The 23,585-nt window shown below is 43.1% G+C and overlaps 1 protein-coding gene across 2 annotated transcripts in view; it reads right to left on the bottom strand.

Moving 5' to 3' along the window:
* Window positions 1-23,585, bottom strand: part of LOC137438641 (32 kDa beta-galactoside-binding lectin) — a 59,868-nt gene that overhangs the window by 15,698 nt on the left and 20,585 nt on the right. For both annotated transcript variants that reach the window (XM_078767126.1, XM_068133864.2), the window contains 4 exons: window positions 20,319-20,438; window positions 20,135-20,209; window positions 7,376-7,405; window positions 1,624-1,709 (listed from right to left, as the gene is read on the bottom strand). In XM_078767126.1, the coding sequence (XP_078623252.1) occupies window positions 1,624-1,709; window positions 7,376-7,405; window positions 20,135-20,209; window positions 20,319-20,438 (311 nt within the window). The remainder of the gene's footprint in view (window positions 1-1,623; window positions 1,710-7,375; window positions 7,406-20,134; window positions 20,210-20,318; window positions 20,439-23,585) is intronic.

The raw sequence follows: 23,585 nt of genomic DNA, 5'->3' as shown, positions 1-23,585 counted from the left end.
GCGATAGGGGAACAATCACCATTTAGTGCTGAGAGTTGACCTAGGAAGTACTTTCTTATCTCACACAATTTGACTAACTTTCAGAATGTAATGATCATTGTAAACTGTGTCTTGTGGAACCTTTCTGAAACAAAAATGTGCACAAACAAGTTTTCAATTCTATTTCTGATTAGTCAGGATCTAAATCTGACAGTAACCCCATCGTAGACAGGTCGGTGGTCTCTCTGTCTTCTCCCACCTCCTTTCTGGTCTTGAAACCTCTGATCTATCTGTGCTTTGTCCCCTCCTCCCCCCACCTCGCCCAGGTTTCCGCATGGCACACACGATCCACCACCAATTCAATCCCCTTCTGGTGAAACTTCCAATAATCAGGTTCACTGCTCACCTCGGCTCATTTGTCTCATTCTTCCCTCCAGGACTCCACCATCTTGGTCAGTTGGTCTTTGGCATCACCTTGGTCATCTTGGTCTTGGGCAGTTGTTCTCCACCATCTCAGATCATCCCACATCCAAAACCATGATGTTTTCTCCACTCGTTTAACACCGCCTCAAACCCACCTCCTTCCAAATTTGCAGTTTTTCCTTCCCGAAACTCTCCTTCTGTATCCATCTTGTCGACCACATGTGTCCTCTCCTTCCCCTCGTTCCTCCCCACACCCATTATTTGTCAAAGTGTCCCTCTAATTTGTCCTTCAACTCCACTGTTGGTGTTTCCCTCCTCTCTCTGCTGCTCCTGATCTATTCAGTGTTCTTGCTATTCCATGAGAATTGACCATACAAAAAAGGGGCAATACTCCTGGGTCCTCACCTGGCAGAATAAAGCAGTATACGACACCAACTAAAGGTATTTTAAAAAGTATTACGGTATTTTAAACCAATTTCAATGGTTGCTAGAAGACAGGGCAGCATGCAGAATCATACCAATGAAAGCATAAGACTTTAAACTTTAAATGTGAACAAACCTTGGTACATCATGTGTGATGAAGGTTGTGCCCAAGTTTCATCAAAATAGTTCCTGTAGTTTCAGAGAAGAAAGCAAATACGGTACCTATTTTGGGGGGGTCAAACCTGGACCCATTTTGCCCCGATTTTTTTTAATTCCGTGAACAAAATTGAGTTGCAACATACCAAATATAATTTTAGCCAAGTTTGGCCACAATCACATCCATCAGCAGTTTCGGAGAAGAAGTTGCAAGTGTTTACGGACTGATGACGGGCCATCCCATAAGCTCTCCGGAACTACGTTTCAGGTGAGCTCATAAATACACCAACCAGTCACAACACAAGTGAAAGAGAGAAACGGAAACGGAAAGACGGCATTAAACGGCAACGGTCACGAATCCCAGGGCATTTTAATCAATTGATTGTTTATTGAAAGTTAACACCTGATTTGGGGTTTGCTCACTTTGGGGTTTGAGGTTTATGAACTCACCGACTTCAAGCTCTTTCTGCGTTCATGAAATAGGTTCCTGACTCCTCCTGCCACAACTAGCCATCGCCACGATGTAATTTACTGCGGTATTTGACTTCCAATTTTAAACCCAGTGTGACAGAGAAAGCTGCATGTACTTCTTTTGTATCACAGCTACAGTACTTGTAATAAATACTGCTTCATGTCACTAACCTTGTGTGGCCGTCGAATGGAATACCTTTGAAGACAACCTTTCTGCAGATAATCCCTCCAGCAATGATGCAATTCAAAGGTGATTCCTACAAAACACAAACATGTTAGCATGATATTGAGTTCGTCATTGGTGTCATAAAAGTGGAAGGAGATCTTTTAGAAGCTGGAAACACTTGATTACAAGTACAGTAATTTACCAGGATTGTTATGGAGCCTGTGTGGGTCAATACTTTGAGCATATTTGGTATCATCCACCAGTCATATCTATCTATAATTCCAGTAATCTCTGTGTGTGTGTGTGTGTGTCTGTGTGTGTGTGTGTTTGTCTGTGACCGCTGTTTCTCGACAACTACCGGTCCGATATACTTGAAACTTGCCAGGTATATTGCTGGGGACCCGAGGATGTGCCTTTTCAAGGTTTGAAATTAATCGGACAAGTAGTTACCGAGCTATGTCCAAAAAACGATTCAACCAATCAGAGAGCAGCGAGCTATCACGTGTGCCGAACGTGGCGAACAGACTCTGCCTCGGACGGCACATTTGAGAGCGTATTCATTTATTTCACGTTGGCAAACTATGTTGGCGTTCAACTATGTTTTAAAACTAATAAAAACTAATTTGCGATTCATCGTAACTGCGATTTGCGACCTTCCGGACAGTGAAGACTTCACTTCCGGCAGCCAATCACAGAACACGTTGTTGCGTAGGCGTGGCCGATGTGACTGTGAGAGCGAGGCAGCGAGCCGAGCCGAGCGCGTGCGCCATTACGGTTCGTAATTCGATTTCTTCCGGAGAAAATAATAATTTCTCGATTTCTTATGCGCATTATTTCTCCCAATTCAGTCAGAGCGAAGGGCGGAAGCGAAGAGCGTTGTTTTTTTTGTTTACGGGCGTACGGGCGTACGGGCGGGGTAGAGCGTACGGGTAGCGTTTTTTTTTTTTTTTGCCAAGGAACGGGCACCCACGTATGGGCATGCCCTAGTATTTATAAGTACACTAGTGTGGATCTGCTCGCCTCACTACGCATTGCTGCAGAGGAACAGGTTTGATTTAACTGAGGATAATGTACGTGAGCTGCTGTGTTGTCATGATTTACACCAATCATAATTTTCCTTTGTACAAATTTATTACTTGCAAAATCGAAGATTTTTCAAGTATATTGGTCGGTTGCGTTTGTGGTTCTGTCTGTTTGTCTGTTTGTCACCGGCCTACAGGTCACAATTCTAAACCGATCGTCACGAAACTTCACCAAGTTGTATAGGTCGTCCCAATTGAGAAGCCTATTGATTTTGAGGTCAAAGGTCATCTGGAGGTCAAATTTCTTAAATCGACATTTTCAATCCGATTGACTTGAAAATTGAATAGCATTTGTATATCGAGTCACCAAATTGGGAAATGAACTATTTTGAGGTCAAAAGGTCAAAGGTCAACTTAAGGTCAAATTTTAAAAAATCATCAATTTTCATCTAAAAAGCCATCAATTCTCAACCGATTGACTTGAAAATTGAACAGCATTTGCATATCGAGTCACTAAATTGGGAAACATACTATTTTTTTAAGGTCAAAACGTCAAAGGTCAACTCAAGGTCAAACTTCCAAAATCATCATTTTTTATCTGAAAAACCATCAATTTTCATCTGATTGACTTGTGAATTGAACAGCATTTGCACACTGAGTCACTAAATAGGGAAACCAACTATTTTTTGAGGACAAAAGGTCAAAGGTCAACCTTCCAAAATCATCATTTTTCATCTGAAAAATCGTCACTTTTCTTCCTATTGACCTTTGATAAAGATTGTCAATTTAAATCTTGATGAAATGGACAATTTGCTGTATCAATGGAATTTTTTTTCCTTGGAGTGGGGGGGGGGGGGGGGGGCATATTTTGCAAGTATCGTACAAGTATCGTACTCTGCATGACTTCTTCTTGTTACTTGAAAAATCTTTGGTCAGTTCCGTTTGTGGTTCTGTCTGTTTGCTTGTCTGTCTGTACGTGAGCTGCTGTGTTGTCATGATTTACACCAATCATAATACAAAGTTTCCTTTGTACAAATTTATTACTTGCAAAATCGAAGATTTTTCAAGTATATTGGTCGGTTGCGTTTGTGGTTCTGTCTGTTTGTCACCGGCCTACAGGTCACAATTCTAAAACGATCATCAGGAAACTTCACCAAGTTGTATGGGTCGTCCCAATTGAGAAGCCTATTGATTTTGAGGTCAAAGGTCATCTGGAAGTCAAATTTCTAAATTCGCCATTTTAAATCCGATTGACTTGAAAATTGAATAGCATTTGTATATAAAGTCACTAAATTGGGAAATGAACTATTTTTGAGGTCAAAAGGTCAAAGGTCAACTTAAGGTCAAATTTTAAAAATCATCAATTTTCATCTAAAAAGCCATCAATTCTCAACCGATTGACTTGAAAATTGAACACCATTTGCATATCGAGTCAGTAAATTGGGAAACATACTATTTTTAGGTCAAAAGGTCAAAGGTCAACTCAAGGTCAAACTTCGAAAATCATCACTTTTTATCTGAAAAAAAACCGTCAACTTTCATCCGATTGACTTGAAAATTGAACAGCATTTGCACATTGAGTCACTAAATAGGGAAACCAACTATTTTTGAGGTCAAAAGGTCAAAGGTGAAGTCAAGGTCAACCATCCAAAATCATCATTTTCATCTGAAAACTCGTCAATTTTCTTCCTATTCACCCGAACTTTGATCAAGATTGTCAATTTTAATCTTGATGAAATGGACAATTTGCTGTATCAATGGAATTATTTTTTCTCGGGGGGGGGGGGGGGGGGGCCTATTTTGCAAGGATCGTGCTCCGCATGACGTCTTTTTGTTTGTCTGTTTGTCACCGGCCTACAGGTCACAATTCTAAACCGATCGTCACGAAACTTTACCAAGTTGTATAGGTCGTCCCAATTGAGAAGCCTATTGATTTTGAGGTCAAAGGTCATCTGGAGGTCAAATTTCTAAAATCGCCATTTTAAATCAGATTGACTTGAAAATTGAATAGCCTTTGTATATTGTCACTAAATTGGGAAATGAACTATTTTTGAGGTCAAAAGTCAACTCAAGGTCAAATTTTAAAAATCATAAATTTTCATCGAAAAAGCCGTCAATTCTCAACCCATTGACTTGAAAATTGAACAGCATTTGCATATCGAGTCAATAAATTGGGAAATATACTATTTTGAGGTCAAAAGGTCAAAGGTCAACTCAAGGTCAAACTTTCAAAATCATCAATTTTCGTCTGAAGACCCATCAATTTTCATCCGATTGACTTGAAAATAGAACAGCATTTGTGTATTGCCTCACTGAATTGGGAAACCAACTATTTTCGAGGTCAAAATGTCAAAGGTCAACTCAAGGTCAAGCTTCTAAAATCATTTTTCATCTGAAAAATTGTCACTTTTCATCCTGTTGACCGAAGCTTTGATCAAGATCGTACATTTTTTATCTTCATGCAATGGACAATTTGCTGTATCGATGGAAAACTCTTGGGGGGGGGGGGGTGAGGGGGTGGATTTTGCAAGTATCATGCTCCGCATGACGTCTTCTTGTTTGTAATATTGGTGATATTATCTATCTATAATGCCACTAATCTCTGTGTGTGTGTGTATGCGACCGCTGTTTCTCGACAACTACCGGTCCGATATACTTTAAACTTGCCAGGTATATTGCTGGGGACCCGAGGATGTGCCTTTTCAAGGTTTCATATTAATCGGACAATTACTTACCGAGCTATGTCCAAAAAACGATTCAACCAATCAGAGAGCAGCGAGCTATCGCGTGTGCCGAACGTGGCGAACACACTCTGCCTCGGACGGCACATTTGAGAGCGTATTCATTTATTTCACGTTGGCAAACTATGTTGGCGTTAAACTATGTTTTAAAACTAATTAAAACTACTATCTATAATTCCACGGGTCCGATAAAAAACACCGTACTCGCAAGCCGTTCGCTTTGGACCAAACCATTTCATGTAAATAGAGGGGGGGGGGGGGGGGGATTTTCACCGTACTCGCAAGCCGTTCGCTTTGGACCAAACCATTTCATGTAAATAGAGGGGGGGGATATAATTTTAGATATATATATAGTACGGGCATGCCCTAGTTTATTTGTAATGCACAAAGGTCCAAGCAGTCTAAAGCTCTAAATGGTCAAGGGTCCAAGCTGTCTAATCTGTCTGAAAGGCGTAAGGGTTCTAAATGGTGTTAAGGTCTAAGGCGTCGAAAGGGACTTAAGGTGTGTATAGGTCAAAAGAGTATAAAAGGTCTAAAGGGTATAAAAGGTTGAAAGGGCATAAAAGGTCTAAAGGGTATAAAAGGTCTCAAGGGTGAAGAGATCTAAAGGTGTCTAACTCTAAAGTATTGAATGGGTCCTTCAGGGTCTTAGGTGTCTTAATGTTCTTGGGGTCTAAAGTATCTTATGTGTCTGGGGTCTAAAGGATCTTCAGGATCTCAGGCATCTTTGAGGTCTCAAGGTTATTTTGGTTTTCAATGGTCTTTGGGGTCTTTAAAGGCCTTTGGGATATTTAAGGGTCTTCAGGATCTTCGGGGCCTGTATGGGTCTTCAGGATCTTTGGGGTGTTTTGGGTATTTTGCATCCTCTGGTTTTCAGGGTCTTTAAGGATATTTGGGGAGTTTTGGGTCCCGAGTCTTCAGGGTATTTTGGGTCTTCGAGGTCTTTGGGATCTTGGGGGTCTTCAGAGTCTTCTGCCTGTTAGAGGTCATTGTAGGTCTTGCTGGTCTTTAGTCTCTTTTGGGGTCTTGGTGGTCTTAAAGGGTCTTGAAAGGTCTAAGGGGTCTTAGCAGTCTTAAGGGTTGAAAGGTTCATTCCAATAGTACGTATTTAATAGACATACATAATTAATAGACAGCATGCAACCGACGTTCAAATAGCACGTAATTAATAAGCATAGTCGGACGGCTTCAAGGACAGACTGCGTTGTTCGGTTTTACATGTTTCGATAGATTCCTTCAATTAACTCGATATCATCAGAGCTTTTATATTTACTTTATTCGACTACTACTACTACTACTACTACTACTACTACTACTACTACTACTACTACTACTTACGATGACTACTACTACTTACGATGACTACTACTACAACTACTACTATTGCTACTACTACTACTATTGCTACTACTACAACTACTATTGCTACTACTACTACTACTATTGCTACTACTACTACGGCTACTACTACTACCACAGCTACTACTACTACTACTACTACTACTACTACTACTACTACTACGGATACTACTACGGCTACTACTACTACTACTAATACGGCTACTACTACTACTACTACGGCTACAACATCTGCCCCAATTACTCCCACCTTGTGTGAAAGTTTTTAGCCCAAGCCTTTCGAGAACCAACTGACCAGGCCCGAAGTAAAACTGAATCAGATTTCAGGTGGAATTTGTAATTTACTCAGGGTTTCAGCAATTACTCGCAAACTCTTCACGAAAGACACTGTGACATCAACAACCACCAATGGAACAAAACAAAAACGGACCACCCATGTCAACATCCCTCTGAGGAACACCACACTTTGTGAAATGTGAAACATGTGAAACACCAAGGTGACAGTTTATGGGAATATCTTGGTCAAGAGAAGCGAGACAGCTCAAAGACAAGTCCACCACCTCTAAGCTATTCGGACCACCATGATATTACAGTAAAATAGTAAGTGGACATTGTTTGTTTTGAGCCTTACTCACTTGATTGAGTGCAAGGAGCACTGGTTCATTCTGCAAAAGAAGGAAACAGAGAAGTTATAAAGAATCAAATTATTTAAACCTTTGAAATCTTTCATGAGTGCAGTTTCAAACTTATTATGAGAATAAAAGTAAAAATTTTAGAAAAAAAATTCATCATGAAAAACCAAAATATCAGGACATTGGACAGAGCCGTCACAAAATATTCACCAAAATCTCTGTTGAGCGGTGTATACGTTCAGTGCGATGTTAACGATTGTACGTTTATCATTCGATATGGAACAAATGACTTGTTCGATATAACTGTGTAATATTTCATGAGGTGAGATTCTTCCAATTGAGTTGTTTAAAAAGGTAACAGGTTATAATGTTGTCGTTAGACTTTAAATTGTGCAGAAAGATCGACGGAGTTCTCGAGATTTCTGGTTACTTCTGGAGATATAATTGTCTTGGCAGGAAGAACAATTTGTAGGTGGAGGGATTTTCATGAGTGTTCTCTCTCTGAAGATATAATGGGAAGCAGAGTTGAATGGGAGGAGAAGAAGAACAGCCCGTCAAGAGTTGTTTTGGTGTGCACCATGCTTTGATGGAGTTTGAGTTACTGCTTTTGCTTTTGAATAAACTCAAATTAGGAGATTTACTGTCCACCTGCCTGGTTCAGATCGATCGAGTGGAGCACATTCGGGTTTTGTGTCAATATTCATGAGTTCTTCAACTATTTTGCAGTTCATTATGTGGGAAAAGTGACAGTAAATACAGGGGTGCAAATAATGCAACAACATTTACAATGCATAAGGAGGGAACCACATCTGTGCGAAAGCAATCTAAACACGCAAGGGCATCCACAAACCGTTTGGACATACCAATGCAGTTAACATGAGTGGATGACATTGGAATAAGGGAATGAGTATAAATTGTCCATGTGGAAAATACATTGTTGGTGCAACAGATGTTGGATATCTGGCGTCATTACAGGACCATCATCGGGGTAGACTACCCTCTGGCCACTGGGGTTTATTCTGCACCCAAATTATTTGCATCATTCATAAAGTATGAAATCTGTTAGATGTTTTAGAAAGGCGTCTCTGTCGAGTAGAGTGACTCAGAGCAGGTGCCGAGGAATTCGGGCTGGTGGAACAAGAAAATGGCAGGATCGGAACGGTATTGCAAATGCTAGCTGGTGTTACGGGATCAGGGACCTGGGCTGTGGTCTGCAACACATGACTATGCGAGGAAGACCATGGTTCTGGATCAGGTATCAGCATCTCAGGGATTTGTTCCAAAGCCAGTGGTTGGGACCATCGTAGGCTGTGGTGTAGACGTAGACAGTTCAGCCAGCATGTTAGCGTTGATAGGAACGGACTCGACCGGAGTGGAGCGATCACCGTGGTTGGTGTGACAAAGGTCGGAGGTAGAGCAAACTGCAGAGTCAGTGTAGAAGGAAGGGACCATGTAGCATTCAGATCTCTTGACTTTATAAGTTGTGCTACGAAGCTGGGAACCGATGAACTTGTGAATACTGCACTAGCCGTCCTCAACAGAGGTAACCAATGAGCGTTGGCGGGCCCAAGATTTGTTGCGATCGGCATGAAGATAGACCAGATCACCAATATCAACAGAGGGCAGTGTTGGTTGTGCTCCTAAGGGGGCTTTGGACTTCTGGCTCTATGTGTGATTGGCCCACTGGAGCCGATGTTGAGTCTCAATAACCCTTTCGTCAGGCAGAGGAATCTGTACATTGGATAACTTGTCTTTCTGTGTCCACTCTCTCCCGGAAAGGCCTTGGGAATGAAGATGCGAGTTGAGTCGTGCAGTGACGATAGACAGGGCCAAAGGTGTAACAGGGCCTCCATGTAGTTCCTGGCGTTGAAGCTCATCCTCCAGCTCCGGGACTGCTTTCTCTGCTACTGCATTTTTGTTGGGGTTTTTTGTTCTGCCGAGGTCAATGGCAATGTGGTGTTCCTGTAGCAGATTATCTCCTAACAGGGTGGAGAATACTGGAGCAGGATCAATCCATATCACAGCTTGGGGACCATCCAATGGACGAAACCAAATGCACAATTGAAGGTGTAAGACATGACATACTCTCATATAACTAAAATGACTGGTCGCTCACAATGACATCAGCCACAAATGAGATTCCGGCCACCTCTTGAGGGTCATTGGAAGACTGGGGAACAACGATGTGCGGGATGCTTTGGAGAGCAGCGCAAGTATGGTAGCGAGCAGTGACCGTTCAATGGAAGCATCTATGTCACGTGCATGGAAGTATCAGTGGGTGACTGATTTGAGTTGATGACATGATGGATGACAAAGGCGAAGATGTAGAGTGGTGATCAGGCCTTCCAGGACACTACACAGAATGATAATGCATTCCCTGGAGGGGGCAAGATGCTCATCATGCCAGACGACGAGTAAACTATTTCATGCAATGGTTGCAACTCTGAGGTAGCATTTCACATCGCAAGTGTTGGTAAGCTTATTTGGAGGGCAAGTGCCTTGCAACAGATAGGTATGCATGCGCCAGAGGTGGAAAATTGAGGTTGGATAGCTCGCCACGCTGGCCTGCAGATGAAAGGAAGTTTTGTTGAGCCTGACACAATGTCGTCAATAGATACTCGGTAAACAGTGAAATTAGAATTCTGGTGTATGAAAGAACAGACCTGGCATGTGGGGTATTCACATTCAGGTGCATTGTGGCTTGCAATGACTGATGGAATATTCACAGATCCAGCTCGGTGTCTGACAGAGGCGTGGTAGCAACTGGCTGTGGAAAGGAAGGTAGTGACACGTGGACTGGCAGAAAACTCACCCCTACATAGTTTCTCAGAGGCCTATACACACACTTTGCTGTCTGTGCGAACACAAGGACGGTGTTTGTACTGCATGACGTATGGCCTGAAGTGTTTGATAGAAGCTGCGATGTACAGAGCTTCAATTTCCTAGGGTAACTATGTGATTTCGCAACCACACAGTGTGGCACAGAAAAACCCAGCAAGTTTGAATTTATTGCCACCGGTCACATACAGGGTGGATGTGATGCCATACTTCTTCACACCACAGTCTGTGACAACCCAGAGTCTGGTCAGGTGAGGGATGCAAGTGTTTCAGTGGATGCAAGCGCAGACTGTGCCATTTGAAAGCTTGTGCGGAGGTCATCTGTCCACTTAATCCCTTCACTGGACTCACTTCTGGTAGTGACTGCATCCAAAGGGGCACATTGTGGAAGGACTCTCGTAAGCATCTTGTAGGCTCCAATGAAAGATATGCCCGAAACCTTCTCTGGTGGAGAGCAGGTAGAGAGAGCGGCCATGCGATGTGGCTGGCTTGCAAGGTGCCCTGAGACCAGAAACATCCCAGAATAGTTGTCATCTTGGACAATTGACCTTTGGGGCTTTGGGAATTTTGTAACACCATCAACCTGGTGAGCAGATAGGCACAGATCACATGGTGACAGGGCATGTAATACATATTACCAGTTGAGAATAATTTCCTCAGGACCGTTACCACCGCATTAGAGATCATCTGCAAGCTTCACGACTCCCATGCCCATCTAAAATATCGCCAAGGATACGGCATGTCAATTCCTCAAGGCAGTTTCGGATCCAGGTATGCCCATGGCAGATCGAGTGTGTACATGAACACCTTTGTAGGGTGTGACCAATCCACAGTACTTAATTGAAGATTGTGCTGATGGAATCTGGTAAAAGGCATTTGTCAGGTCTGTTACAATGACGTTTTCCCAATGGGCAATCTTTAACAACCAGCATGAGTGAAGGTTGAGGATTACTGAGGCATCCAACATCGGCGAATGCTTTGCCAAGTCAGAATCCTTCATTTGGCTTCTTCATGAGCAATGATGGGTTAAGGTACTCAACGGTGACTCCCACATCTTCAGGTCGAACATATACTCCAATGCCTTCAATATAATCAATTTTATTTTCTGCAGCTCAACAAGTTTATCTGGCATACTGAGGAAAGCAATCTCTGCATTGTGGAGGTAGTATAGGTCGCATGTTGACATTGGCCTTGAAGGGTCCAGCTTTGCCATTGTAACCCGGGAATGCCAGATCAAAGACGTCATCATACTCCTGAAGGAGCGTATGGAACTGAGATCTGGATCCATTTGGACTGGGATTTGGATCAAACTGAGATTTGGAGAGGCAGAGTGTGATCTGGGTCCACAAGAACAGACTGTGAAAACAGCTGATGGTGTTTTCGCTTGGATTGCTTTGTAAGCGGCTGTGTCATGTCATCCTGGGGAGGCTGTGAATCTTGGTTGTCTGGGGTGAAGACAAGATGTGTACGGGCAAAGCGCACATTGCGAAACAAGACTTGTTGTTCATGGGAGAGGTTTGCGAGGCAGATTTTGTAAGGAACACCATTCAAAATATGTGCTGGAGGCCAAGTGTGAGATGGTTCAATACACCCTGGTCTTGAAGGAAGATGGTTCAACTGCAAATGTCGGGAGATTGGCAAGATTGTCAGGTAGGGTCATCTCGATAAACTCCCCAGGCCAGATTGTTGTTTACCTTGTGGGGCGCATAGTACATGGGATAGTCTCACTTTGCATGGGTTGGAGAAAGCATGGGGTCGGGATCTGTGGTCATAGGTGGAGGAGTCACCAACTAGCATTTGGTGTTTGGCTGGTCGAATTGACACACCGTTGGTTTCTATGAAAGGGGTACCTGTAATTATCTCAACATCATGGCTCTCCATGACCAGGCCATCAAAGAGAGGGTTGTGATTGTCTCTTGACACAGAGAACTGTGCTTCACCAACAACATGCAAAGGAGATGAACCATCAGCCTGATGAGCAGATTGGGATAAGCTCTTGATGGAGACACGAAATCTCTTAGCTGTGGAAGTACGGACCATGTTGCCTGTGGCTCTACTGTCATTGGTCATTCAAATAGCATAATTCTTGAAGAATGTGTCCAAGTAGGGTGCCTGACGAATCTGTACATGGAGTGTAATTAATGTCAGCAAATCACCAGTGGGATCCTCATCCCCTTTGTGCAAACAAGCATCTGAGTTGACCTCCTCATCATCCTGGAGGATAGCAACTATCTTATTAGCTTTAACCATATATTGGTGGTTTTAAGGTCTTGGAGAAAATTCCATTTGCTGAGTAAATGTCTGTCTGATTGTCCGGCTTGCTTGCATAATGGGCACAATACCTGTTGTGTGCACGAGGGGAGCGAGTTATGGGATCTGGTCTTATATGGCGGGGCCAAAACTGTGTGAATTTTTCCATAGGAATCTGCTTCTTTTTTTTTTTTGTATACTGAATCGAGGCTCGTGAAAGAGCTGACAGGTATTGACTTGGAGGTATTGGAGGTATTGACTGATTTGATTGGAGGAGGAGGTATTGGAGGAGGTATTGGAGGAGGATTTTTGTCTATCTATCTCTATCTATCTATCTCTCTATCAGCTATCTACTATTTTCATCTCTTCTTCTATCTACTATCTTCTACTATCTTCTACTTCTACTTCTACTATCTTCATCTATCTCTACCTCTATATACAATCTATCTCTCTTTTGCACAGATCCATACAATTTCGGCTTTAGTTTTCAAACCCTTCTCCCACCCATGACACACTGAATCCGGAGGTGAGGCAGTTGCCTTGAAACACCATGCTTTCTCTTCCTAACAGGCAAATTCGACCGAAGGCAACCTCAGATAATTTAACGAAATCCAAAACAATGCCCAAATACTCTCAGAGGAGCCAGAAAACACCATTTATCCAACCCCAAGACTGAACCTTCAAATTTCTCTTCCTCCTCTAAAACCTGATGGCACCTTGATAAGTCTGTTTCTGGAGTATGCTTCCTCTCCATCCCTTCCCTGACTTCAAATAGCACCACAGCTGACTCCACTCGTAAGAAGGCTAAATGCCGCAATTCTGTGTTTCTTCGAAAATCTTGTGTCCCCCAACCCCTTGCTCTCTGTACCCACCCTACCCAGTCAAACCCAACTGCTCCTGGACTCTGTGTCTTTTGCACCTGAGAAGGTGGAGAAGTTTCTGGCAACCCTCCATTCGGATACTGATTCTGCAATTGAACTGGACGGCATCTGGTCACGTATCCTCAAAACCTGCTCTGCTGCACTTGCACATCTTCTTTGTGCTCTAATCACCCTATTATTTGCCTTAGGTCATCTTCCATCCCACCATGCTCTCCAACTCTCTGGTTATGGCATCCAAGGCCAACTCCACACATGGTTGGCTGACTTCCTCTACTCTCGTAGCCAACACGTGGTTTTAAATGGAATCCTTTCTTCTCCTCTCCATGTCAGGGCTGGAGGGCCCCAAGGCAGTGTTCTGGGCTCAGTCCTATCCCTAATCTTCATTAATAACCTGACTGTCTGGAAAATCCTCTAACTCTCTTTGTTGATGACTCCACCCTCGGCGGTGACATCCCTCATCCTTCAGATGGGCAGGCTTTAGCCATTTCACTCTGAAGACCTTGAGAGAATGATGAGCTCATCAAACACTTGGAATTTCCTTCAATCCTGATAAATCTCACACTCTCTATATCTCTCCGAAAGGATCGTATGGTAAACCCTCCCCATCTACATCCTTGAGAATCTTCTTAAAGAAGTTCAGTCACTCAAAACGTTTGAGCATTATTATCCACCATATTTATTGGGCAAACCACAATTCTAAGTTGGCCTCCAAAGCCAGTAGCCAACTGGGCATCCTATGTCGGATAAAGTCATTCCTTGGTACACCTGAACTAGTGAACTCTTATCCACCTACAAGGCCTCCATCTGCAGCTTGATGGAGTAGTGCTCTCCAATCTGAGCTGGCTCCCCTGAGTCACACCTTGCTCAGTTGGCTGCCATGGAAACCAAGGCCTTCAAGATTATTGGCATCTCCTGCGATGAAGATGAGTCGCTGGGCTTATTACTTTCACATCGCAGACAGGTCGGTGCTCTATCTGTCGTTTACCATTTCAAACGTGGCCAACCTGCCATATAATGCTTGCTGGTGACTTGATGTTCACAAAAAATGTCTTTCAGCAACTGCTTCACCTGTGTTGTGATGCGTCTTCCATGCTTTATCCTGCACGAAGATCACCATCTCAAACACATCATATTGTTCAAAGGTTGTTACGACTGCTGCTCCCAAAGCAGGTCTACCATCCATTAGGATTAGGCGATATATTGTCAAACTTTTATATATTGTACAGATTTATATGTTGTTTGAGCATTAATTGAAGTTTGAAAGCTCATGAAATCAAAGGATGGTTACAGCGTGTTCCAATTGTCGATGTAGTGTGGTTGGTCTGTTGTTGCTTTGCTGCCGCAGCCACTCTTTCTGGCTTCATTTTTACAATGTTCTACAAAGGAAAGCCCATTTCATCAAATTCCATGCCAGCTTTTGTAAAGGTTGTGCACCAGATGGGCATTGCCGAACACGTTTCTGTGTGTGTGATATTGAGAAACCAACATGGGACTGATGGGACAGCTTAGAGGTAGCGTGCCTTTTGTCTTGTCTGGCTTTGATTCCTGACAGAATGGCATTTTGTTACAGGCATGGGCCGATTGGCCATAGGGCATTTGGGCAATGCCCGGTGGGCTGGGACCGCTGGGTAAAAAATGGGCCGCTGGGCTGGATAAAAAAAACCGTTGAAAAATTTTTTTGTCACGGAAAACTTCTGCCTCCATCCCCGGGGATTCCCAGCTAAACATATCAAAAGTTCAAAAGGTCGCCCCTGACGCCTCATTATAATTACCAGCAACGGTACCCGCCCAGTAACACGTACCAGAGAAAACAAATCCTTTGCGCAATGGGCTCTCCAATATTCGATGTGTTCACGGTTTGAATTACGTAACGTAACGTTTGTGACGATGTTTGTGACTTTTGTGTTCACGGTAGTGTTTGATGTGACGGTGTGAACGTAATTTCGTAATGTTTTTCGTTTTTATTTTCGTAATCGTTTAATGAACGTTTAATGAGCGTAAGAATAATGTTTAATGATCATTAGATGAATGAATGAATGAATGTAATGAATAATGCCATGGCGTCGCGTTGGCAGCAGTGACAATATAAAAATGTTTGCCAAGAACTTCAAAGAGAGAAAAGGAACTTTTATCAGCAATGTCGTCTATCCTGAAGTTCGAAGCTGAAGAAGAGGTACCGAACAAAATCATTCCATTTTTTTCCCTACAGAAACGCATACAGTTGCTATCACTAATCACGATTTGGAACACGAAGAAGAAGAAGAACCACCATTAGAGGCCATTTCCCCCCGCAGAGCAGGGGTTGGCCTTTTTCGTGCACCATGGTCCCCTTTTTGAAGCAATGTTTTATGGCCGGATGCCCTTCCTGCCGCCAACCCTGTTAGTCGCCTCTTGCGACACACAGGGAATTACCAGTGAACTGGTACTCAATTTGCCGACCTCGGAAGGATGACAGGCTGAGTCAACCCCCCTGGTGTTAATTCAGCGATCGACCGGGATTCGAACCCAGGATCCTAAGATCCCAAGCTGGCACCCTAACCGCTAAGCCAACACCAGGATGAAACACGATGGAATAATATTTACCGATATGAACAGTGATGTGGTTTTTTAAATTGAAATTCTAAAAATACTGTTTAGATTTTGATGATTTGCGTGTGATATTTAACGGATGTTTATATAAATCGCGCCTCCAAATTGAAGCCCCGCCCTTAGGGTGGGTACCGTTGCTCGTCATACATAATGGCGACACAACAATTTTTACCGCTTTGCTTTGAAGAATGGGAATGAAGGGGGAGGAGCGTGTTAATACTTACCTGACAGGAGAAACACTGTGATCCTGGGTCAGGTGGAGTGGTGGACTCACTCCTATGGAGGAGGGGTCCTATTGTATGACCATGCGTTCTGGCCCTTCGGGGTCAAGATGCATGTGTTTTGATTGACCTTGTGCTTCAGCCTTTGGGTTGAAGTACATGTGGATGCCAATGGGACAGCCTTGATAGACGGTGTGGCTTGGCCATGGGGTCAAGGTGCACGTCCAAGGCTGTTTAAATGTTTGATTTTTTACCTTTTTTTATTATAAAAAGGCGCCTCATAAGCAGGAGCGTGTTAATATGTCTGGTTGAAGGCTGTGGGCTGTGAGGTGAGGGGGTTTTAAGCCAGGTTTTTGGTCTTACATCCGCCATATTGGTGCTCACCGTCACTGCGATGCGAAGCGAAAGACGCCTCATAGCTGTTACGTTCACAATCGCTATGTCGTATGTACTCCCGATCCCGATACGTGTTTCCTTCATTGTAAAAACTGCCAAATCAACAGTAAAAAGGATTTTGAGCCGATAGGCCAAGTAAGTTTAGATAGGTCTACTGACTACTGATCTAGTATTGATAACAGTCGCGAACTGACTTACGATGCTAATTTTTTTTTTTTTCCAGCATCTGCATCTGTAACCAACAATGGATAAAGCAAACCAGAAGAGAAGAAAAGGAGGTGCTGAGAAGGAACTTGATCGAAAGAAAAAGAAACTGTCAGATAGTGCTTCAAAGTGCAGAAACCTTTTGGATCTGTTCAAGAGTACTAATAATGGGCCTGGTGAAGTCAGTGAACACGGGGATAAGGATACTGAATCGGTAGCTGGACCATCGGCAGCTGAATTGGTAGATGATCAATTTGCAGCTGAATCAGTAGATGACCAATTGGCAGCTGAATTGGCAGAATTGGTGCAAATTGGTGAACATGAACAGGTGCGGTCAGCTGAGAGAGATGTACCTGCTGCAGCTGCTGCACTTGCAGAGGAGGGATACCCCTTGATTAACTACTTTAAGAAACCATGTAGAGATGAAGATTGTTTGCTGTTTTGGAATTACCACCCTAATCAAAAAAGTGGACAACCGAGTGGTCAAGAGGTGTTTCATGCGAAAAGATGGTACAAACAGATGGTGGTTGTCAAACAACAAGGACAATCATTCTCTTCACTGTTCAGTGTGCTTGGCGTTTTCCAGCACCTCAGACTGGTCCACCCACGTTCATCGAGGGAATGACTGACTGGCGACATGTACATACACGTGTTGAAGAACAGGAACGCTCTTCTTTTCATTTGAGATGCTCTACAGCATACCTGGTAGATCGACAACAGTCCAGCGTTTCTCACCTGCTCGCACGTAGCCATCATGATGAGGTTAGAAAGAGACGACAAGTGATGGAAAGAGTTGTGGATGTGGTCAAACTCATTGGAAAGAGGGGACTGAGCTACAGAGGAAGTAATGAAGAAGCAGCATACAGACTTGACAATGAGGAGATCGACCATGGTACATTTCTGGAAGTTGTAAAACTACTTCGGAAGTATGATTCCTGCACAACCGATCATCTCTCTCACGTTGTCCAGAACAGCAAGAAGCAACATGAGAAGGCAAAGAGTTCACGAGGTCGAGGCTCCTTGGTAACTTTGCTGTCTAAAACTACAGTGAATTATGTTATCACAGTTATCCGGGATAAGCTACGTCAGTGGATTTTGAAGAAGTAACAGACATGTTTGCTGTGGAAATTGATACCACTCAAGACATCTCAACACAAAACCAGTGCTCTGTTGTTCTTAGATATGTTGATAGCACTGGCACTATCCAAGAAAGATTAGCGAGTGTGGTGAAATGTGAGGAATCTATTGGCAAAGCTTTTGTGCAACTTGTTTCTGAAGTCTTGTTAGGACTGAATCTTGGCCTCAAGAACTGTGTTGGAAACTCAACTGATGGTGCCGCAAACATGCAGGGGCGCTACAAAGGCTTCAGTACTCTGCTATCAAAGGAAGCTCCAATGCAGATCCATATTTGGTGCCACGCACATGTGTTAAATCTCGTTGTGACCGAAGCTACAAGTGTTGTGGTGACTAGCGCATCACTATTCTCACTACGGAATGACATTGCAGTATTCTTTCGGGAATCTTATCAGCGAATGAACATCTGGAGTCGACACTCCACTACTGTGAAACGAATGGGAACTATCGGAGAAACTAGATGGTGGTCAAAGGATGCCGCCTTGAAGAAGGTTTTTGGTTCATTCAACAACCCAACTGGAGCGCTTTTCATGGAAGTTATCACCACTCTTAATGCCATACTAGTTGCTGACCAGATCCAAGCAGCTGTAAGGCCAAGGTGAAGGGATACATTGCCAGTCTCCTGCAGTTTGAAACAATTCTGACTGCACAAGTACATCTGCAAGTATTCTCCCGCACTACAGTGCTCTCCAAGTATCTACAAACTGTACAATTGGATCTGCTGACTGTGCACCGGATGGTGGATGAATTGCTAGAGAATATGCAGATGCTACGGGATGACTTCCAAGCTTGTCATGATGCAGCTGCAATGTTTGTTCAATGGGCTAATGACCAGCTGGATGGAATGGATGTAAATCCTTTCATGGAAGAGTCCCTTCCTATAAAACGGCAAAGACAGCACAAACGTATTGATGGCGAACTGTCCATAGATGAGGCTACATCAGCTTCTGACCCAGTAAAGAAGTATGACATTGAAGTGTACAACCGAATAGTGGACACTATTGTGAGCAGCATTGAGCAGCGGTTTGACAGATCAGCAACATCAACATTGTATGCTGATCTCTCACTTCTTCACCCAAGGAACTTTGATCAAGGGCCATCGGCAGCTATGGAAGAGCTGCATAAACATTTGCTGAGATTTGATGATGGTGTCACTGCGGAACAACTACGAAAGGAACTGCGAAGCCTTGGAGAACAATGGTCAACACTGAAACAATCAGCAGCAGATGCTTATACAGTGCAGGAGGACAGTGAGTCTGAACAGGACAGGAAGACTCTGCCAAGTACATGTAAGTCATGTAAAGCCTGTCCTCTCTGCTGATACAAGGTGCTCCTCAAGTTGAACCTCTTCACTGATGTCTACAAGAGCATTGGGCTTGCCTACACGCTGCTGCTAGCGCTGCCTGTGTCACAAGTGGCATGTGAACGGTCTTTCTCTGCTTTGAAGAGAATCAAAAGCCGTCTGCGAAGTACAATGACACGAGAACATCTTGAGGTGTTCATGTTGATGTCTGTGGAAAAAGGGATCCTGGCCAAACTTGAAACTAAGGATATCATTGATGGTGTGCCTGCCAGAAGCAGCAAACTGCGCAGGCACCTACTCTCTTAGACATGACATGTGCTTTTGTTACTGAAAATAAATTTAATTTATAGTGGATTTTATTTCGGTTTTTTTTTCAAGCATTTCGTCTATTTTCTCAGATAAGCAACATATTAATGAATAATGGGCCGACCTAGGTGAAGGATGCCAGGGCCGGTTTTAAGACCCAGTCCGCTACTGGTTCCAGGAATTGTATCAGGAACGGTTTTTCGCAGGAATTGTATCAGAGTACACTGTCCTTTTGTAAGGGAAGCTAAGATGGCTGTCCTGTCTGCGAGTATTCTCTGGTGGAGGCCATTTTATGCTGATATCCTGGCAAAATGCCTGCCCTGACAAAATCGTAAGGAGATGTTAGGTGTCAATTGCCAGGAAAATATTATAATGGCTAAATACTATCAGAACACCATAATGATCAATAAACGGACAAGACAAGGTTATTGTGTTGACACTCTGGATGTATTCCAAATTCATCTTGGTTTGTACGAATTTCTTTGTCTGTGATCAGAATGTAGAAATTGTTGAGAGAGTGATTGTGTTATCACCAATCAATACACATCACTGTGGTGAATAGCAATTGTCCATTTTTGTTATGATAATGATGATTAATGATGATTGATTACCATTATTAAAAATAGAGAGGTTCACTTACATTGCGACAAAGATCCACCTGGTTTGTCAGTCCCTCACAGTATCTGTTTGCATCTGCCTCAAAATCATCTGCTTCCTGCAGAGACAAAAGCAAATTATAAACATTTTCAAAGTAATCACCAAGCGATCCAAACTTCTCGTGGAGACTCAAATATGTTGATGAATCATGTGGACAGCTCACTTACTTGAAGGTTCTTGATAGACACCTTGCTGAGGTTTATAAACCCTCCAATCTCAATTGCACGAACATTTCGTACATCATCTCGTTGAGGGAATTCTGGATAAGTGGAGTCATTGATTGTTACCTGTAAGAAATTGTTTTGATTAATGGAAGTAATTTCTTAATCCATTCTCTGCCGCTCGTACTCGGACACAACTAGGTATAATGCTAATTCATACAAAAATGACGTCATCATCATTCGTGTTCAGCATTTAGTGGAAGGAGCATGGACAAACCCCATGGGATCGCATCCAATGGGTAGGGTTGGGGGTGGAGGAGATCTCTCCTCAAATTGCCCTTCTGACTGCAGAGAAGAGCACTGCCACGAAAAGCTGCTGCTGGTACCGTGTTCCAGGAAGTTACATCTCCCAGGATCAATGACTCTGTTTGTCTGAAATAAAGTCCTGCAGTATCTGATGTCTGTGAGCGTCTTTGTGTGTGTGTGTGTGTGTGTGTGTGTGTGTGTGTGTGTGTCTTGTCTACATGTGTGTGTGTGTTTGTGTGTGTGTGTGATTTGTATGTATGCAAAAAAATCTTCCGTAAGTCTTAGTCACAAGTTTATTTTATTCAGTACTCGCTGAATGCACCCGGCGTCGCCCGTGTTCTTTTTGAATGAATTTAATGTTCTGTACATAGGTCTTGCTAGTATAATTCAGCTTTTACTCGTGGCCGTAGAAGATTGACTACAATAATTCAGCTCAGCCATTAATTGCGAAATTGGCCCAGCCCAGCTGAAGCGGCCTTGACCGACCTCACCACCGAGCCGACAACCTTCCCGGGGCCCGTCCCGACATTTTTGGTTCTTTTTGAATGAATTTACTAGTATAATTCAGCTTTTACTCGTGGCCGTAGAAGATTGACTACAATAATTCAGCTCAGCCATTAATTGCGAAATTGGCCCAGCCCAGCTGAAGCGGCCTTGACCGGCCTCACCACCGAGCCGACAACCTTCCCGGGGCCCGTCCCGACATTTTTGGTTCTTTTTGAATGAATTTACTAGTATAATTCAGCTTTTACTCACGGCCGTAGAAGATTGACTACAATAATTCAGCTCAGCCATTAATTGCGAAATTGGCCCAGCCCAGCTGAAGCGGCCTTGACCGACCTCACCACCGAGCCGACAACCTTCCCGGGGCCCGTCCCGACATTTTTGGTTCTTTTTGAATGAATTTACTAGTATAATTCAGCTTTTACTCGTGGCCGTAGAAGATTGACTACTATAATTCAGCTCAGCTTTTAATTGTGAAATGGGCCCAGCCCGGCCGAAGCGGCCTCGACCAGTAGTCAGGTTCACTATGTCAATAAATTATATTTCGTTCAAAATCATGGTAGATTAGCAAACCTATACATTTTTGGAAAGGTTATAGCATAAGGAAACTAAAAATCAATGTTTACATTTGGAGAGATACCTGTATGGCGGCCATTTTGGAAATCCAAAATGGCGGCCATACAGGTATCACCGCAAATGTAAACATTGATTTTCAGATTTTCGATGTAATAACGTTTCCAAAAATGTATAGGTTTGCTAATCTACCATGATTTTGAACGAAAAAACATAGTGAACCTGACTAGTCAGGTTCACTGTGTTAACAAATAGAATTTCGTTAAAAATTTTGGGATTAGCAAACCTGTACATTTTTGGAATCATCAGAGCATGGAGAATCCGAAAATCAATGTTGACATTTGCACAGACACCTGCATGGCCGCCATAAAATACATATTTTGCGCTATCTCGGCTTCTAGTCAACCTAGAAACTTAATTAAATATGCTAATCCTATGTTTTCTGGGTCAAGGAATCCAATAAAGGCCTCAAAATAGTGCTCAGGATTATAGAAAACCATTGTCTTTATATTTGTGATATAACTGTATTACATAATACATGATATTGCAAGTCCTTTGAAGTTATAGGTATGGGTTTATAAAGCAAGAAAGCAGCCTTGTTAGTATCAGATGGAACTATAAGTCCTATACACAGGATCTACTTGGTCTATACCGTTCAGGAATATGCTTTTACACATCTTCATCACTGTCCTGAGTGTCATTTTCGCAAAGGTGTCGACGCAAATGCAAACATTAATTTTTGGATTCCTCATGCTCTGAATATTCCAAAAATGTATAGTTTTGCTAATCTACCAAAATTTTGAACGAAAAAACATAGTGAACCTGACTACAGCCTCGGCACCTAGCCGACAACCTTCCCGGGGCCCGTCTCGACATTTTTGGTTCTTTTTGAATGAACTTACTACTATAATTCAGCTTTTACTCACGGCCGTAGAAGATTAACTACAATAATTCAGCTTACCTTTTAATTGCGAAATGGGCCCAGCCCGGCCGAGGCGGCCTCGACCGGCCTCGCCACCTAGCCTATAACCTTCCCGGGGCCCGTCCCGACATTTTTTGTTTCAGAGGTTTCCTCCTATCTTTCACCGTTCAGGAGATTAGCGCCTGCAGACAAACAAACAAGCAAACAAAAACGTTCTTTTATATACTATAGAAGATAGAAGAAGAAGAAGATAGATAAATCTATCATGTTATCCCCTGTTCCTTTTCCTGATATTTGATACACTCACTGACTCTTCTCAACCTGTCAACCTGCACTTTTGATTTGGCATGGTGAGATGGGGAGGGGGGATTTTGAGAGAGTGGGGCGGGTCGGGAAAGGAAGGAGAGGGGGCCGGGTCATCATATGGAAAAGAAAACATCACATTCGACTTCTTCCACGGGTTTCCCAAAGGTGAGGAATTAATCAAATTTGGCACCTGGGGGTACATCTGGATGGTGATTCAAGTGTAACCTGTGCACAGCTCACCAATGCGAAGGAATTAAAGGAAACACACAGATACAGGGGCATTTGGATCACACTTTGATGCAGATTGTTGTTGATTTGATGCCAAACAGATGATTGGTGCCTGAAAAATATGGCTCAACCAACCGTAAGTGCTGAAAGAAACCATTGCACACATAATGCTCATTTTAAATGCCATTTTCTATCACAAACGAACACACAGCAGAAACAACTGGACACATATTTTGGGGGGTACAACAACAGGCATTTTAAGGCCATGTTCCCTGCTAGAGCGGCGGTTAGCTTTGAGGGCCCCATGACAATCTTCTCCATTTTGCCCGATTGTCTGCATCTCCCCTTGTTAACCCCCTTGCCCGCATTTCTTCTTCCACCACCTTTAGCCAAGTCTTTCTCGGTCTTCCCCGTCCTCTACTTCCTTCTACATT

The sequence above is a fragment of the Myxine glutinosa genome, chromosome 13 (genome assembly GCF_964187855.1).
Source record: "Myxine glutinosa chromosome 13, kmMyxGlut1.1, whole genome shotgun sequence".
Taxonomy (NCBI): domain Eukaryota; kingdom Metazoa; phylum Chordata; class Myxini; order Myxiniformes; family Myxinidae; genus Myxine; species Myxine glutinosa.
This window is presented reverse-complemented; position numbering and strand designations above follow the sequence as displayed.